The sequence below is a fragment of the Onychostoma macrolepis genome, chromosome 24 (assembly GCF_012432095.1).
Source record: "Onychostoma macrolepis isolate SWU-2019 chromosome 24, ASM1243209v1, whole genome shotgun sequence".
In the NCBI taxonomy this organism is placed as follows: domain Eukaryota; kingdom Metazoa; phylum Chordata; class Actinopteri; order Cypriniformes; family Cyprinidae; genus Onychostoma; species Onychostoma macrolepis.
In genome coordinates, this window is record NC_081178.1 from 7,461,655 (window position 1) to 7,481,898 (window position 20,244).

Here is a 20,244-nt window from a genome sequence, read left to right on the forward strand (position 1 = left end):
TAATATACTATTATATATATATTTTTTAATATATATATATTTTAGCTTTTGCATTTTCAGTTTTCATTTTAAGTTCAAATTTTTTATTAGTTTTAAAAATTTTTATTTCCAGTTAGTCTTGCTTAAACTTCATTTAATTTCAGCTTTTATTTTTAACTCTTTACGATAACTCGATTCACAATTTAAAATATAAATTTAAAATAGGCTGCTTCGCCAAAACCAGAGAACTAACGTAAGTATTGTCTAGTTTCTTCGACCTCTACTTAGTGGTATTTTTAATTTCAATAAAATTACTGACAAAAGAAATGCTCATTAACGAAGCATTAATGAAGCGTTCATTAATGAACTGCTTTTAAATAAAATCTACTGTTGATTGTTTTTAGGAAGAACAATAACAATATAATTGTTTCAGTCAATCAAATTAGTTCAAAAATCATCTATGCATTAGCGTCATTTTAACTAAGTTAGCGTATGCTAATCAGAATGTGTAGGCCTATGTTACATTATTAACAGCTTATGTTCTTTCTGTACCAATGCAAAAAAATCACAGCCATTGAACAAATATACTGGAATTCACAACTTTTTATTACAGTAGTGTAGGCCTAGAATTAGTAGAATTAATTGTGCGCATGATTAACTTTTTCCCTGCATGTTATGTGTGGGGTTCCGTAGATTTGATGTTCTGTACTGTTTAACAAAAAAATGAAATCAGAAAAAAAATTGCAGAACGTGCTCAAGTCCCGATCTGAATCAAAAGATTCACAAACAAGCTCCGCAGTTCCGATCTAAATCAAACGATTCACTAACCTGCAACCAAATCCTGATCTAAATCAAATGATTTGCGATACTTGCTCTGAAGTCCTGTTCTGAATCAAATGATTCACAAACCCTCTCCGAAGTTCTGATCTGAATCAAATGATTTGTGAACGCACTCCGAAGTTCCGATCTGAATCAAAAGATTCACGAACCCGTCCAAAAGTTCTGATCTAAATCAAAAAATTTGTGAATCCACTCCAAAGTTCCAATCTGAATCAAGTGATTTGCAAACTCACTCTGAAGTCCCAATCTGAATCAAAAGATTCACGAACCTGCTTCGAAGTTCTGATCTAAATAAAATTGATTAGCGCTCCGCGCTCCGAAGTTCCAATCTGAATCAAATGATTCGCACACCGCTCAAACTCCCGATCTAAATCAAAAGATTCACAAACCTGCTCTGAAGTTCCAATCTGAATCAAATGATTTGCAAATCTACTCCGAAGTCCTGATCTGAATCAAATGATTTGCAAACCCAATCTGAGAATCAAATGATTTGCGATCCGTGCTCCAAAGTTCCGTTCTGAATCAAAAGATTCACGAACCCGTCCAAAAGTTCTGATCTAAATCAAAAAATTTGTGAATCCACTCCAAAGTTCCGATCTGAATCAAGTGATTTGCAAACTCACTCTGAAGTCCCAATCTGAATCAAAAGATTCACGAACCTGCTTCGAAGTTCTGATCTAAATAAAATTGATTAGCGCTCCGCGCTCCGAAGTTCCAATCTGAATCAAATGATTCGCACACCCGCTCCAAACTCCCGATCTAAATCAAAAGATTCACAAACCTGCTCTGAAGTTCCAATCTGAATCAAATGATTTGCAAATCTACTCCGAAGTCCTGATCTGAATCAAATGATTTGCAAACCCAATCTGAGAATCAAATGATTTGCGATCCGTGCTCCAAAGTTCCGTTCTGAATCAAAAGATTCACGAACCCGTCCAAAAGTTCTGATCTAAATCAAAAAATTTGTGAATCCACTCCAAAGTTCCGATCTGAATCAAGTGATTTGCAAACTCACTCTGAAGTCCCAATCTGAATCAAAAGATTAACGAACCTGCTTCGAAGTTCTGATCTAAATCAAATTGATTAGTGCTCCGCGCTCCGAAGTTCCAATCTGAATCAAATGATTCGCACACCCGCTCCAAACTTCCGATCTAAATCAAAAGATTCACAAACCTGCTCTGAAGTTCCAATCTGAATCAAATGATTTGCAAATCTACTCCGAAGTCCTGATCTGAATCAAATGATTTGCAAACCCAATCTGAGAATCAAATGATTTGCTATCCGTGCTCCAAAGTTCCGTTCTGAATCAAAAGATTTGCAAATTCTCTCCGAAGTTCCGATCTAAACCAAATGATATACGTTCTGCGCTTCGTAGTCCCGATCTGAATAATGATTCGTGAACCCGCATCGAAGTCCCGATCTGAATCAAATGATTCACGATCCGCGCTCCAAAGTTCCGATCTGAATCAAAAGATTTGTGAACCCGCTCCGAAGTTCTGATCTAAATCAAATGTTTCACGATCTGTGCTCTGTAGTCCCGATCTGAAAAATGATTCACAAACCATTATTTTAGACCGGGACCTCAGAGTGTGGATCGCAAATTATTCAGTTAGCGAAATTATTCGCGATATGTGCTTTGAAGTCCCGATCTGAATCAAATTTTGAAATAGTGAATCGACTGCTGAAAATGAAGCAAAATTAGTTTTTTTTAGAAGTGAATTGCTTGAACTGAATAATTTAAGTCAAATAGGTATGACCTATTTCAGATAGGCCAAAATTAAAACAACAATGGTTATATACACATATATTTAATTGTTTGATCAAAATTATTGCTTGGGACAATTTAATGGTTGCTGGATATTGAAAGGGACATGTCCCTATAGCATCCCTACTAAATTCTGCGCCCTTGCTTGTACTGTTTATATTCAGTAAATGGTAGCAGGCAGCCATGCATGCTGGAACTACGATGGATTTCAAAGAGCAGACTGGGCAGGAGTCAGACAAAGTGGGCGTTTGGAATATTTGGGACATAGCACCCCAGCCTGAGGTAAAATTAACAACCCTGACATCGATTGAAAAACCAGAGTGAAACTTTGGCACATGGAACAGGATGTCAAAATATATAAGTGATTTGTTTTTCTTTACGCAGAGGTTTGTGTGAGTTTCCCAATCCTCATTTGAACCCTTTGCTGCTTTAAACTTGACTTGATGCAGTGAACTGCAGCGTGAATCATGAGAGACTGTCTGACTGATGTTTATTAGCATAAAGGGCCAGTGATCCGGAGATGCCCATAGCAGAACTGCCCCGGGCCCCTGGACTTGAATAGAAGCAGGGCTGGCTATGCCTGCAGCATTTCTGAAATGCTCACTGCACGGAATGGCTTTCTGGAATTATTTCTCAAAGCAGGAGATGTTTTAAGTAGTTTTGGAAAATTACTTAGTGGTTTGCATTCATCACAAATGCTGCTTGCTGAAAAACGTATTAAATTTATTGTATATTTAATCAATGTTTCCCAAAGAAAGAATTGGAATTACAACAATGACAGAAATTTCATTTTGGGGTGAACTATACTTCATTAAATAACTTGTGCTTTTAGTTAATTTCAAATCTTTTACTGAATCTTTTACTGAAAACCAGGCACACACAGAATAACTACGGTATGAGTTTCTCTGTGTGTCTGTGGTTTTTGTGAGAGCCGTTCGTTCTGATGTAATGTCTGTAGCATTAGGTGTGTCTTCCCATTACTGCTGATATACAGACATAAGCGGCACAGCCTTCTCCCACTCTGAGAAATCACTCCCCTCTCAAAGATTTGATTTCATCTTTACTAAAAGAGACAGCAGTTCCTGATACCTTTTATGAAGTATCTACATACAATTTGCTAATCAATTTAGACTATAAAACAAGCCCAACAGTCCTAGCAAATTCTGTTTTAAGGGGCAGGTAGGATGCGTTTCTTTTGTTTTACACCAAACTGTAAATGATTACACTGCTGTTTTTCCCCATAGTAACTATGTGCCAAGTGAGATGAATGTTGAAACTTCCTCTTGCACAAAATACGTTTCTGTTCCTTTAACTTGATGCCATCTCTCCATATCCTCTCACCGAGATGAAGTTATTTAAATTCACATCGCTAAACTGTACATCTCACAGCTCAGTCGAAACTAGAGCTGGCACTGACTTCAGTGTGACTACTTTAAAAATAGTAGATAAAATGTATGATTTACAGTGGTAAAAAAAGTTTCATCTTTTGATTCATTTTTGATAAATGCACACATGCCACAAGTATCTGTTGATGAGACAAATCAATCTCTTGTCAACTGTTCCCTGATAGTTGCCGTTTTAAATACATTAACATAAAAAACAGTATTCAGCACTCAAGCCATTACTGTAGATGGAAAGTGAATTTGGGCCAGATCTGCATTTGCTGAGGCTTTACGGATACAATTAAGCCTTCTGCTGATTCACAGTCTATTTGCCAGCTTGAGCAATAAGGCATTGCCAAAGGTTCTGCTCCTCCAAGACTCTCATCTGAAAAAGAGAGAGAAGATAAAGTTCGACAGCAACACTTAAAGGTCAAAAAAGTCATTTGATATTCATGTAGCATGCTGAATTGTACGTTTGACTTTGAAATAAAGCAGGCACACACACACACACACACACACACACAAAAGGTGGGGGGTAATTAGAAAGCCACATGTAGAATCTAAGCTCAGCAGATTTTCCACAAAAACACATGACACTAAAATAATGCAATAAACATTAGTTTATCAACATAAGGTGTAACTAAGAAGAAACAGTTATATGAATGAAAAACCATACAATGTGAGGTGTAAAACAGGGAAGTCTGGTAATGTGAATTTTTTTTTTTTTTTACTGTGAGTAATAAGATTATTTCTTATTTTTTTCCAAAAACTGTACATTTTAAAAATATTTTTACTGTAATATTATATGAAACGCTCCATTACATTTTAGTTTTTTACCGTGTATATTAAGAGAACTTACCATTAACCAATTAACATATTTTACTGTAGCATTTTTATAGTCTTTTACCATTAAAATTATGATTTATTTTTTATACTGTGTGTCTAGTCACGTCTAGACTGTGGAAGTCTTTCAAAATTGTGTGAACTGGTTCCCCTCATTTACATGTAGCCCTCTGTTATTTAGGCCCCTGTGCCCCAAACTTTCCATTTCGCCACATGTTTTGCACATGAACAAGTCTCATTGTGTTTCTCTCTTCTTCAGAGCAGCTAACAGAGGATGACAGGTGAGGGATCCTCCCTAGAGCCGATCTGGCTGCACTGAGAGAGAGGCAGGTGGACCAGGGCAGAGCGTGGAGCTCTTCTGGTGGTGGGGAGTTGGCACTGCGGCCCACCTCATGTGTTTGAGGACACAGCAGGTATCAGCTCCTGGAGAGTCTTGGCTAAGTTCTGCTTCATCTGGTTCGGATACCCTAGAAAATGAGTATGAAGGAACAATGGTTTGATTGGACTCTGGTTTTATGTCTCCGAGGTATTTTCCTCTTAAACAAACTGTGGTAGCATATGCCACACAAGCTGTTACACATTTCAGCACATCCGTCTGTTTGATTTCATATTTTACACATAATTTAGCACATTAGTGATATATTTCCAATGTATGTGGATGGAGAGGAGAAGTAAGGACATTTACAATGTTCTGTCCAAATCCTGTGGGTTCTTCATGTAGGGATTATTAAGTTGCTCCAACACAAAGTCCAGAACACTGGCATCACGGCGATTTTATCATTCTGGAGGCACCCATTCACTGCAGAGGATCCATTGGATCTAAATTTCTCCAAATCTGTTCTGATGAAGAAACAAACTCATCTATGTCTTGGATGACCTGAGTGTGAATCAGTTTTCAACATTTCTTCATTTTTGGGTGAACCGTTCTAAACAAGGTACAATGCAGTTTGCATCCGATACCAAAAAAGTAGAGTTTCACTGTTTGTACTTTGCATTTTAGTTAATAATTTCCTGTCAGTTAATGATACCTGAATGTTTCTGAGGTTACCTGGCTTCAGCGAGAGTCACGACCACACACACTGCTGCCTCCGTTGTCCAGTTTCTCTGGCCTTCCTGTGTACAGTGCTACCACTGTAGCCAGTTTAGAGACAATCTACATCATATCCTGTGGAAGCAGGGGGTCTTTAGATCTTTACATATGAAGACAAAATGGGATTAAAATGTTTTATTCTGCGTTCTTCTGTCCTAGATTCCATATTCCTTCCATTTCTCCATAGACATACAAGAGTGATCTTTTAATGAATACTAGAAGTAAACTGATCAAGGAAGACAAAATTTGAATATTGTGGTGTGTAGAGAGCAATATGGCACAGAATGAAGGTAATGATTTATCTGCCTGTTTTTTTTCTTTACTACTTTTATTCTGCTTGTTTAACAGTTTAATGTTTTCTTCATAATTTATTCATTTTTATGTTTTTAATTATTATTTTACTATTAATTATGTTTTTTATTTATTTTAGTTTAGTCTCATACACTATTGCTTTTGTTTTATTTGTTACCATTTCATTTTTACTCCACTTGTAGTATTTTTGTTATTTTACCTTTATCCATTTTGCTCTGCTTTAACAATGCAAATGTGCAATTTTTATTTTATTAATTATGAAACTGAAAGAGGGAAAGGCATTAATATAGTAAGAGACGGAGAAATTTGCTACAAATAACTCCTCTTTTGGGTAGTGTGTGTGTGTGTGTGTGTATAGATACACACACACACACACACACATGAACGTGCACACACACACACACACACGCACACACACACACACGCGTGAACGTGCACACACACACACGCACGCACACACACACACACACACACACACACACACACACACACACACACACACGCGTGAATGTGCATGTGCACACACACACGCACGCACACACACAAAAAAAACACACAACAAGCCAAAAGAGGAGTTATTTGCAGCAAATACACATGCATGTCTTTAATACAGCCATTCTTTTTGAATAATTTTAAATATTGACTTTGTCCAAGTCACGCCACTGATGGCACCAGTCGCCCTGTCTTCCAGGGTGCAGGCCATCTGCGACACCAAAACCAAAAACAGACTCTCATAACCTGATTCATAAGATGCATCAGCTTTCAGAATGCACATATGATTCATGAGCACAAATAAAAAAAATATGTGTTTCGATGCATATTAAAATTGTTCCTCGCTGTGTGCTCTCACACTGTCACACCCTGTTTCACTCTCTATATTTTCGACTGTTTCACATACTGTCCTAAGATACTATTGGTAAACATGATGTCAAGTCACATTAATCACACCCTCATCTGCAAGTTAACACCCAGTGATCTTGTATGCACCATGACATGCATTTATTGTCATGTATGAACGATTATTTGAAAGATGGCACAATCATATATATATATATATATATATATATATATATATATATATATATATAATAATGTATATATGAAGAGTTTCTTTGCAAAAACGGATAACTTTTAATTTTCAAAAATCATGTTTTTATTATGTTATCATGTTTTTATTGTGTTAGTTAGCTGTTTTTTTTAAAGTTATTTTTTAATCTAGTCAAAATAACCCAACTGCAGTTTGATTGAGATTAATTGGAATGCACAATGAAAAAACGGAGTTATCTGTTTTTGCAAATGAACTTTTCATTATAATGAATGTTTATGTCTTCAATGTTTTTATTATTTAATAGACCGTATGGTACTTAAGGCCATGATTGTTATGGTCACTCTGGTGCATGTGGTACCTAACAACAACCTTTAATCATGACTATGTTCATAATATATCACAACCTCCAATAACTTTTTCTTACATATTAATGTGTTTAAACAAGATTAAGCCAGGTATATTCAGCTCATGTGAAGTTATATTAATCAGCCAATAGAGGGAGCACTCCTTAGTAAGTCATAATATACTAGTAATAATTATATACAAAAAAAATACTACAATATTCATTAGTCCAACATCCATTGGTTTGGGGACTTAAAAAAAAATTATAATGGTTTTATTCAGAAAGGATGCACCAAATTGATCAAAGGTAAAGACATTTATAATGTTAAAAAATAATTATTGTTCAAATAAATGTTGTTAATTTGAACTTACTATTCATCACAAAAAATATATGTTTCCACAAAAATATTAAGCAGCTACATTTCAATCAATGATCAGCTTTGATTCAGCTTTGCATCACAGGTATAAATTACATTTTTAAATATTTCAATTTATACAATTACATTTTATATAATACAAACAGTTATTTTAAATTGTAATAATATTTCACAACTTTACTGTTTTGCTGAATTTTAGATCAAATATATGCAGCCATAGTGAGCATGAGAGGCTTATTTTAAAAACATTAAAAAAATTCTTCCCAACCCCAGATTTTTTAATAGTAATGTATGTGTGTTCTTTGCAGCTCTGTTATTTAGTTACTTGCCTTGTGGCTCACAATTACAGACCAGTGACCCTAGTGACTTTAGCTGTCTCTATCTTATGTTCCTCTTTGTTGATCATCCGGTGCTTTGCCCCGTCCTTGCACAGCTGACAGCTCTACGCCCGTGAAACCCTATCAGATGTCTGGCTCTGTTCCTCCTGGGGTCTCCAGGTTATTGATTTCTGCAGTGGACTTGGTGCATGGGGATCAATACTTCTACAAAGTGTTCTAACTAAAATTATTTTGTACAGATATTAGTAAAGGGCCATTACTTTTTCCTCTCAGACAACGATTTGCTGTTAAATTGTGTGCATAATTAAATATAGTAACTGTACTGACATTATCTGACTTCCAAAAAGCTCTTTCATTGTTAAGCTTCTCTTTTCAAGACATTTGATGGACAAGAGTCGTGGATTATTGTGATGTTTTTTATTCAGCTGTTTAGACTCTCATTCTGACGGCACCCATTCACTGCAGGGGATCCATTGGTGAGCAAGTGATGTAATGCTAAATTTCTCCAAATCTTTTCCGATTAAGAAACAAACTCATCTACATCTTGGATGCCCTGAGGGCGAGTAATGCCTTTTTCGGAGTGTCTATTTACACTAAGCGCAAATAGCCCGCCTTGTTGACAAAGGCTATTTACACTAACTCCGCCCACCAACGTGTGATTGGAATACTGAAAAAAAGACGTTCGTTTCACATCAGTTTCAGTGGCGTAGATGGTAAAGCGTGTGCTTTTTGACGCAATCGACTCGAGTTCGAACCCAACTTTTTTTCTCCCTTTTCAAATCTCATATGGCATCGGAAAGGCGTTTATTTTCAATAAAAATGAAGGAAATAATCAAAAAGTTGAAAATAAAGTATCGGGTAGGGTTAGGGTAGGTGTAGGGAGGGCTTTATTGTCCCAATAAGGTGTTATCCATTTAATAATTTGAATTAAAACTATAATTTACACTCAATATGTTATTATTGCATACTGTTTTATAATGTACTACAATACAGAGGTGCAGAAAACTGCCACTATTTGCAATAAGTAGTATATAAATAGCAGAAAATCTTGCTATTTTAACATAGTGTAAATAGAATCTATAGCTATTTGCAATTAGCGTAAATAGCATCTATCGCTATTTACACTTACCTAGTGCAAACAGTTGCTGCCTTTTTTTTTTTTTTTTTAGCTTGAAAGGTTCCTTTAACTTCTGAACCAAAAATATTATTTTAACAATAGATGTTTTGTAAAAAAAAAAAAAAAAAATTAACTTGACTGTGTAATCTTTGTATTAGATTTCAGACACAACCTTGATCTTTGCTTGTGAAATATAATGGTGAGGCTTGTGCAGAGAGCCCAGCAAAGTCATCAGGTATTGTCACCAGAAGCATTGTCATTAGCACACCGCGTCAGGCTATAAATTACCAACACAATGCGGGTCACGACAAGGATGGCAGTTATTGGAATGGCAGCAATGTAGCAGGGCCCAAGTCTCTCTGAGCATTTGGCAAGTGTGTAACGCTTTGATCATCTGTCAGCTCAGAGGGGGCTATCTGCCTTGTGCCAAGTCTCTAAAATTGTGAAGGGAAACAGAGATAGACATTGGCTCCAAACATCCTGCATTCTCCACTTCCTTCCTGCGCTGGCCCACATTGTCAGGCTTCCTCTTTCTCTTCTGCAGCCAATCACAAAGCACTGCTTTACAGATAAGCCCCTCCCACCATGGAGGAACGGTCTCAGTAAAGCTGATTCGTGTTATTATTCTGTCTGATAGTCTCTCTGGGGATTGATATGTGATTGATGACAACATCCAGCCCTTCCATACCGGTGTTTAATGGGATAGAAACACAACCTGGGTGATGAGTGCAGCAGTGTGGGTTGAGGAAATCTGGTCTGCTGTAGCATCCTGCATCACCCCAGCAGAGCTAGCCTCAGTTAACATAAGGAAAATAAATAAAGAATTCCTTACAGAGCTTATTAGGCTCCTAACACACCTTGGTTATGACAGACAGATGGTTTAATTTACTGTCACGGCACGCTCAAGACCCCCTGGTCCACCGTCTCGCTCACTGCGGACTTCTAAAGCATGTAAACATCTTAGCTGGTGCCTGCTGGATGTGGATCGAGTGTCTCTATAAAGTTTGACGAACAAAAACATACTAGTTCAAATCAAAATGTATTTTTTAAACACAAGCAGAGTGTTATTTCTGCAAGCTCAAACCCCAAAATGACAAATTTACTAGTTTAATATCTGTAGATCTGACTGTAGGGTTTACTACAGTGCCAAAGCGTGACAATGCATTTTCATTTCTGAAGCATTTTCTGATGCTGAAATGAAAATGACAGTCTTAGCTTGCAGTGTTGATACAGACCTCCTCGAGTCATGACAGGAGCAGAGAGACAGAGACAGGATATCCATGACAATGCATCCTATTTCACTGCTGCTTATCTGGAGAATGCTGTCTTCAGCCAACACTTATTCTCTCGCTCTATGGTTGTATATAAAAAAAACTCAGAACAGCCAATAACAAACTGCAGATGAGGTGAACAAATAGGCCTAGTTTCAGGTTAAACTGAGTCATCTGCTCTGTATTTTGGAATATGAAACACATATAATTAATATAATCCTACCATTGTCAAAGCTTGAAAAGATATTAGACTGTGGTTATGGAATGATTTAATCATCATACAGAATGTATTCAAACACTAAACATTGTGTTTGAATGTCCTTAGTTGGATAAATTATAAAGACAAGTGACATATGCAATCTTTTTTATTAATTTCTTCCTAAAACTTTTTATAGAACTAACACTTTACAATAAAAAATTAAGTATTGCATTAGTGAACAATGAGCAATATGTTAACATTAGTTCCCATTCAGTCGGTCACGTTCGACGTACGTCGGACTGACCGACGAATAGGACTCTCGCTAGAGAGGCCAATCTACTTCGAGTGTAACTAAAACGAGCCAATGCACATTGGCATGCAATCATATGCCGCAGCTGCTCACCTCGCAGCGTGGGTATATAATGAGCAGCAGGTGTGTTGCATCTTTAGCTTTTCGCTTCGGAGCCGAACAGTGTTCTCTGCTGGAAGTGATAACTAAAGGAGCCTCTGCAGGACGATCTCTTTGTGTGAAGAGTGCGGGCGTACAGCACAGCAGTGGGGTCGATTCTCTCCAGCTTTCCTTTTTCTTCTGTCTTTTTCTTTGCCTTTTTTGAGCAGAAAGAGCTGCAAGAGCTTAAACAGCGTGTAAAAGCCGTTTTTACGGCTGGTAAGAGAGCGTCAGAGAGAGAGAGAGAGAGAGAGAGAGCACACCACAGGCTGCACAAAATCCCTGTCCGTGTTGCCGCGGCCGTTCCCCTGCGTGCTTCAGCACCGATTAAAAGAGTAAAGTCCCTAAAAGTGCTTACACAAGTAGAGCTTGCGTCTTTTTAAAGATGACATTCTACTTGTGTGTTTCTGGGTGCGGTCGTTACCTGGCACCGAGGGATTGTCACGAGCGTTGCATCGCGTGCCTGGGCTTAGCGCACGCTGAGGCAGCGTTTGTGGATGAGACATGTACCCATTGTGGGAAAATGACCATCTCGGAGTTGCGGTCGAGACTCCAGTCCCTGCAAAGGGGCGGAGTCCCAGTGCCGCTGCCTCCTTCCAATCCTCCTCAGAGGGTTGCTGCGAGCGGTGGCGCTGGTGACCTGAGGATTACAGTGAGTGCGCTTCCTTCGGGGAACCAACCCCCTAGGAACCCTCACTCCTCCTGCACTCTGCAGCCAGTAGAGCTGCCGGGGGAGCGCGGTGGGCCATCTCAAAGGTGTGTACCATCTGTATCCTTCGGCGCTCCTCCCGAGGACCAGATGTCGATAGCTGCATCGGAGGGTGAGTCAGACCTTTCTGGAGATGACGCGTCGGCGCAGTTGCCTCCTTCGGGTACGGTAGCTGTGCCTGATACAGATCCGGAAATGATGGCTATGCTTTCCCGGGCCGCCAACAGGGTCGGGCTCGTGTGGAACCCTCCACCGTGTCCTGAGCCCTTAAGGCTGGACGATTGGTTTCTCGGGGTGGCACGAGCTGGTTCTCAGCCACCCACCCCGGTTCCTTTCTTCCCGGAGGTGCATGAAGAGCTCACTGGTACGTGGAAGGCACCTTTTACTGCCCGAAACCGTGCCGGTGGGCCCTCCTCCCTCACCACCCTTGATGGCGGTGTGGCTAAGGGTTACACGCGCATCCCCCCCCTGTGGAGCGGGCCGTTGCTATGCCCTAACTCCACCTGGCGGGGGGAGCCGTCTCTCCCTTCCCGGGCCTGTAATTACTCGTCGGACCTTACCGGCAGGGCTTACCAGGCCTGTGGGGAAGCCGCTTCCGCCTTACACGCTATGGCGTTGTTGCAGGTCCATCAGGCCAAGGCACTGAAGGACCTGCACGAGGGTGGTCATGATCCGCAAGTTCTTCAGGAACTTCGTGCCGCGACGGACCTCGCGCTTCGGGCGATGAAGGTTATGGCGCGGTCAGTGGGTAGGATGTGGCTTCCGCAGCGTTCCTTTCCAGTGAAAGGGTACGCTTTCCGAGTGTTATCCAAAGTCTCACTGAATGGGTTTTGGGGAACAGCAGTGATCGACACTCTCTGTGGTTGCCCTGTCCTACCGTCCTTGAGCAAGGGGGTACAGGAGGCTTGCTACAGAGCGCTGGAAGGGGGCAGCTCCTGTGGCGCTTTGGTAGGGATTCCTATTCGTCGGGTCAGTCCGACGTATGTCGAACGTGACCGACTGAATGGGAACGTCTCGGTTACATAGGTAACCCTCGTTCCCTGAAGGAGGGAACGGAGACGTACGTGCCGTCGCCACAATCGCTGCACCCCACTGATGCTGCCGCCTTACCTGTTCGGCTCCTCAGCGAAAACCTAAAGATGCAACGCACCTGCTGCTCATTATATACCCGCGCTGCGAGGTGAGCAGCTGCTGCATATGATTGCATGCCAATGTGCATTGGCTCGTTTTAGTTACACTCGAAGTAGATTGGCCTCTCTAGCGAGATTCCTATTCGTCCGTCAGTCCGACGTACGTCTCCGTTCCCTCCTTCAGGGAACGAGGGTTACCTATGTAACCGAGACGTTAATAAAAATACCATTTTACTACTACTAAACCATTGTGAGTTGTGTATGTTAGCTGAGGTCAGTTAAATAATTTTAACAGATTAAACTTTTACTTTAGTATTTTTATTGTTAGGTCACCTTCACTAATATAGGCTAACAAATGGACTCTTATTATAACTTGTGTGACCGAAATATCTTTAACTTACATTTCCCTCAAATTAGAAGAGTTCATTGTTTAATCACTGACAAATGTTTAGAGCACAACATGCTTGTGATATGTGACCCTGAACCACAAAACCAGTCATAAGTAGCATGGGTAGCCTATATTTGTAGCTATAGCCAACAATACATTGTATGGTATGGAGGCAGAATGATCTCATTGATAATTCACGCAAAAGACGTGATGCACACATGCATAACTCAATTCACATGCATGAGAAATAATTCACGTGCACAAAAAAAAAAAAAAAATCACAAAAACAAATTCACCTGCACAAAATAAGAACATAAATTCATAAACACAATTTATGAATCAAAGAACACAATTCACAAATGTACAACTGTGTACAACATTTTTTCATGTTTAAAATTCAAGAGTGTATCATGGACTGTGAATGTGTGAAACGCCTTGGATGTGTGTGTGTGTGTGTGTATTTTTGAGACTCTCCTGGCAACAAACTCCTCCCACGTGAGTCACTAGTACTCTTTAGCCAATCAGATTTGAGCCTGTCAGTCGACCAATCATAACCCATTGTGGGCGTGCCTACCTGGATGCTGATCGGCGTAGAGGTATGTGTGCAGTTGATCGTTTTATTTCAGTTAACTAGCCAAGTAAAGGTTTATCGTTTCATTTTTGCATGTTTAGCCTACTTAAAAACTTGGAAGTAAAATATTAGATATTAGTCAAAGATGGCCGCCGCGTGGCATGACTTAATTGTCTTAAAGAGACTTTGGAGCTGTGCTGGGCAGTGGCCACCCAGCGTTGTTGATCAAAAACAGGGCAATGAGCATAATTCCTTCATTTTGGCCAGACGTGGCTAACACAAGACAGCTCCATTTTTGGCAACACTGTCTGTATTCATAGCAGCCGTTGGTTTACTTTGTTCACGTTAGCGAGTGTTTACGACCGATTTTACTTCCAAGTTTTAAACATGCAAAAATAAAACGATAAACATTTACTTGGCTAGTTTACTGAAATAAAACGATTAACGCACACATACCTCCACCTGAACCGTAACTGGAACGGTGATCTCGCGCCGACGTTAGCATCCAGGTAGGCACGCCCACAGTGGGTTATGATTGGTCGACTGACAGGCTCAAATCTGATTGGCTAAAGAGTACGAGTGACTCGCGTGTGAGGAGTTCGCTGCCAGGAAAGTCTCAAAATACACACACACATCCAAGGCGATTCACACATTAACAGTCATTTTAAACATTCAAAAATTTTGTACACAGTTGTACATTTGTGAATTGTGTTTTGCATTTGTGAAACGTATTTTATGAATATATATTCTACGGTGCCCGGGAGGGGCCGTCTTCGGTTCACTTATCCTGCGTCCCAATGTGCTATCCATCCTAAATTCTATGTGACATTAGTAAGTTTCAATACTATTTAGGGCAGATAGGGTGATATGCACATTGGGACACAGGGTCTGTTTTGTCGTGACCACAAGATATTAACTCATGGGAACGTGATTCAATTCAATTCAATTCAAGTTTATTTGTATAGCGCTTTTTACGATACAATCGTTGCAAAGCAGCTTTACAGGAAATTAAGTTTCTACTATATATATGCATACACATACGCACACATGCACATATATATATACATACATATACACATACACACAGAAGAAACCCAATATATTTAAGTTATGACAGACTTAACTTGTTAATTATGTGTTGTCTGAGGGTTGGCATCCTCCGTGGTCCTCTGAGGTGTTGCCATCATCTCTTCTCAGGTGTTTGGTCATCTCGGATCTTTTTAAGGGTTGGATCCAGACTGACGCTTCAGTAATTCCTAGTTACTACGGGATGTTAATCCCGTGGCAGAATCAGAGAAACAGATAGAGACATAACTAGCGTAGCTGCTGTTCTATTCAAGCAAAAATGATTTGTTCAACCCAATCTAAAGAATTATAATGTACATTTGATCAGATATAAATGCAGTACAAGATTATAAAATGCATTATGTGAATGCTTGGCTAAAGAGATGTGTCTTTAATCTAGATTTAAACAGAGAGAGGGTCTGAACCCCGAATGTTATCAGGAAGGCTATTCCAGAGGTTGGGTGCCAAATGTGAAAAAGCTCTACCTCCTTTAGTGGACTTTGCTATCCTAGGTACTACCAAAAGTCCAGAATTTTGCGACCTTAGGGAGCGGGTTGGATTGTAGCGTGGTAGAAGACTAGTTAGGTACGCAGGAGATAAACCATTTAGTGCCTTATAGGCAAGTAATAATATTTTGTAATTGATCCGGAACTTAATAGGTAGCCAGTGCAGAGACTGTAAAATTGGGGTAATATGATCATATTTTCTTGACCTGATAAGGACTCTAGCCGCTGCATTTTGGACTATCTGTAACTTGTTTGTTGAAGATGCAAGACAACCAGCTAGCAGTGCATTACGCCAAACCTGATATTGCCAAGTGCAACGTGTTCCTGGGTCAACATCTTTGTTGACCCTGGAACAACATTGTGATTAACCAATCAGATTTCAAGAACCAGTTTATAATTTTTGTGAAGTTTAGGATTATAATCAGTGTTTGGTGCTTGTACATCAGTGTAATTCATCTATCAGTTCCTCAGATTTTAGGGATTACTCATGGGTAAGGTTAGGTTTAGGTGTAGGAATATGGTTAAGATTATATTTTTGGATTAAAATGTTGTTCCAGGGTCAACAAAATATGTTGACCCTGGAACACGTTGCACTTGGCAATATCAGGTTGTGCTGCATTACAATAGTCCAGTCTAGAGGTCATGAATGCATGAACTATCTTTTCTGCATCTGAAACAGGTAGCATGTTTCGAAGCTTGGCAATGTTTCTAAGATGGAAGAATGCTGTTTTTGTAACATGGGAAATATGATTTTCAAAGGACAAGTTGCTGTCTAATATAACACCTGACTTTAGAGGACGTGATATTTTGTCGAGGTAACGACATCCTTATGTTGTGGCCTCGAGATGTTATGTTGAGGGAACGACATACTGTATTTTTTATATTATCACGTTCCAATGAGTTATGATGTTGTGGCCACGACAAAACTGAACCGTGAACCGACCATGTCACCAGGGCCGTTTCTAGCCAATTTCACGCCCTATAATTTTTTAAATATATATATATATATATATATATATATATATTCTTTTCAGACACCAGTTTTTTGTTACATTCAAACTGGTTGTCATAGTAACGATGCTGATTTGTGGAGATTGAGTTCCACAAATCTGAATGCATTATTTGTAAATTGACTTAAGATAAACATTTTGCACAATTTATTATCTGTAATATCATTGTGTTGCCACTAGATGCCCTATGTATCCCTATGTAACAATCCCTAGTAGCTAAGACATTGCACATAATTTACACATAAATCACACATAAATTAATTTTATTACATTTGGATTTGAATACATGTTTAGATACTATCAATGGCTACTTTTTGTCTTTATTAGTTTTTTGTTCAATTGTTTTGTTGTTCTTGCTTGAAACATTGATTTAAAGTGTCAGTTATTGCATTATTATTTCAGTCAAACCTATAAAACACTTTGTTGCCCCAAACTAAATATAAAAGCCTGATCAGTGGCATAAAAGTAATCAATACAGCTACTTAATAATCCTTTGCTACTCATTAAAGCGTGAACTTCCCCTTTAAATAACGTGACACTCTGCCCTCTATGTGTATGACGCTTCTCCCATTAGTGCTGTGGTAGAAGTGAATGAAATGATCAGCATTTCGACACCTCCATAAGGATGTATTAAACTCGACAAAGTGGTTTAATAAAGGATGTATTGATCTTATGAATTAGTGAATTTTACTATGCCAATATTTTTTAATTGGCTGTTAGAAGTTTATATGGGAATATTACATGACACGCTGATCCTTTAACAATGCAAAAACGCACACCTTATGGACAAATCTCGCTGCACGATTCATCAACTGCCACAAATACTGCCTAAACAAAATACTGATTTTGTGCACTTTATTTACTGTACCAATATTTTAAATTGGCCTTTGAACTTAGATTTATTGCATGGCAAAAAAATAAAAAAGCGTTACCTTGCCAAAGCACTGACAGAGCCCATTGATCTAATGGCGTTGATGAGTGCTCCAAATGCAAGCACGCAACAATCAGGCAACAATTCAAAGCGCTCTGATCCAATGGCATACAGGCATCGTCAGATTGACAGTACTCTAGCCCAATGATGTTGGGGATCCAGTGGGGGCGGCAGTCATATTTCAGGGTGACCGTGCCACTCTTTATCACAACCCTGCTAAAATGTAGTACCAATACATGCGCTCATTGGCGCCCCTTCAGCTATGCCTAGAAACGGTACTGCATGTCACCTCGCGGGCACCATAATATTCTTATTTTGTGCACTTGAATTTGTTTTTGTGAATATATATATATATATTTTTTTTCGTGCACGTGAATTATTTCTCACGCATGTGTGCATCGCGTCTTTTGCGTGAATTATTAATGAGATCATTCTGCCTCCATAGTATGGGTCAAAATGATAGATTTTTCTTTTATGCCAAAAATCATTAGGATATTAAGTAAAGATAATGTTCCATGAAGAAATTTTGTAAAATTCCTACCATAAATATATAAAAACGTAATTTTTGATTAGTAATATGCATTGCTAAGAACTTCATTTGGACAACTTTAAAAGCGATTTTCTCAATATTTAGATTTTTTTTAGCACCCTCAGTTTCCATATTTTTAAATAGATGTACCTCAGCCAAATATTGTCCCATCCCAACAAACCATACATCAATGGGACGTTTATTTATTCAGCTTTCAGATGATGTATAAATCTCAATTTAAAAAAAAATTTACCCTTCTGACTGGTTTTGTGGTCCAGGGTCACATATGTAAATGATTTGGTAAATAATGACAGGACTTGTGTTGCTATGGCTATCGTCAGCCGAACGCGACTTCTGCGCGCAAGCGTTTTTAGCAAACTTGTAAATCTAATTTCTGTGATTACTGAAATGGTTTCAAACGCTTAAAACTTATATTTACTTAGGCTACTTCATAATTCGCGCCCTGACGTAAATGTCGAAATATATTTTGCGGCTACTATATATTAGGCTAAGTCCTCCGGGTGTTCCGGGTGTCAAGCAGCGCAACGCACGGAACATCTGAAGCAGGAAGAGAGAGAGAAAGACACAGAAGGAGAGAGAGGGGAAGGCGCGGGGAGGGGAGAGCGAAAATAAGAGGTGAAAGAGCGAGTGAGGAGAGCAGCGGCACACGGATCAGTCACTCTCCGCTGGTGCTCCAACCCTGGAAACACCATCCAGTCATTATATCGCCCGTGATTCTGCTATGCGCATCGGACGAGGAGACGCCACTTGCGCTTTGGTTTTGGATTGGTGTTAAATCTTTTACTGTGCATCACTGGACAGGATGGAGCATTGGAGACAATGTGCGGTATGGCTGATCAATTGTAAGGTGCTGCCACCGAACCATCGGGTGACATGGGAGTCCGCTCAGGTGTTCGACCTGGCGCAGACCCTGCGGGATGGGGTCCTCCTGTGCCAGCTCCTCAACAACCTGAGACCCCAGTCCATCAACCTGAGGGAGATCAACCTGAGACCTCAGATGTCACAGGTAAGAGATAGCCTATACCTGAAGGCAAGAAGTAGTTCTGTGTTTACAGTTAGAATGGACGTTAATAATTGAGGGTTAAAAGCATTTTTAGAAACATTTTTAGAAACATTTGTTATGTATATGAAAAGGGTGGACTTACTGCTGTGTACGTACTTATACGTCCAACATTTTTGCAACAGAAAGTTGATATTTTGGCATCTGTACCGTTATTTGTGTGCTGAATCTGCCCCCCCCTGTCGGTTCATATATGAACAGTGGAGTAACAATATGAAGAGAGATGTTAATCTTTAAAAATGCACTAATTTTTCTTAATTTCAAACGTTTTGTACATAAAAAGGAACAGAAATTTAAAAAAGATTATTAAAAATTCTAGAAATATCATGGGTGCCACCATGTTGAGATCACATGACCCAGCTAACTAAACGTTTTGCTAGCATTTCCATTAAGTTATGAAAATGTTATTTCTTTAAAACTATATAAATAGTTCTATATAAATTTTATTCTGAATCTATTAGTAACATTTACAAAATGTTAGACGAACTTCCAACTTCCAAACATTTGTGAAAAAAACATTCCATGAACAACGTATAATATATATATATTTTTGTGCTTACCTATTGAGAACATTATTAAAGACCAGATCACTTTGAATGAATGTTTTGTAAACATTACTGGGAAGAATGTTTGTTCATAACTTTGGCAGAATGTTCTGAGAATGTTTCCTGTTAGCTGCTGGGTCATGCAGTTGAGTTACTGCTATTAGTACTAATGACAATAATAATAATATGTTTATTTTATGTAGTCCTTTCAGTCAGCGCACAAGATGCTTTTCAAAACATAAAAATAAAAGTATAAATTCTAAAACCACTATATGAGACAAATAAGAGCTGGCTAAACACAACCCAAAAATGAGTGAGTGTACCTTTAAGGAGAATATTTCACTTCCTACATATAACTGTCTATGAAAGAAAATGTATGTGAAATGAGTCCAACTGTTTAAACCCAAGAGGACAAAGTGCTTTCTGAT

The 20,244-nt window shown here is 39.0% G+C and overlaps 1 protein-coding gene and 1 long non-coding RNA gene across 4 annotated transcripts in view; one reads left to right on the top strand and one right to left on the bottom strand.

Moving 5' to 3' along the window:
- Window positions 1-4,225: 4,225 nt before the first annotated feature.
- Window positions 4,226-11,193, bottom strand: LOC131533673 (uncharacterized). 2 transcript variants are annotated; one of them, XR_009269190.1, is made up of 6 exons: window positions 10,669-11,193; window positions 10,291-10,428; window positions 5,858-5,999; window positions 5,495-5,649; window positions 5,199-5,276; window positions 4,226-4,351 (listed from the first exon to the last, which is right to left on the bottom strand). It is a non-coding gene; the product is annotated as an uncharacterized LOC131533673 (long non-coding RNA). The 2 variants fall into 2 exon arrangements; XR_009269189.1 differs by lacking the exons at window positions 10,291-10,428; window positions 10,669-11,193 and having other exon boundaries at window positions 5,858-6,510.
- A 7,591-nt stretch (window positions 11,194-18,784) lies between these two features.
- The window catches only part of LOC131533049 (guanine nucleotide exchange factor VAV3), an 80,590-nt gene continuing 79,130 nt past the window's right edge, over window positions 18,785-20,244 (top strand). The window contains exon 1 of one of the 2 annotated variants that reach the window (XM_058765053.1): window positions 18,785-19,217. In XM_058765053.1, the coding sequence (XP_058621036.1) occupies window positions 19,014-19,217 (204 nt within the window). In that variant the 5' untranslated portion in view covers window positions 18,785-19,013. The remainder of the gene's footprint in view (window positions 19,218-20,244) is intronic. The other variant, XM_058765052.1, reaches the window with a different exon arrangement.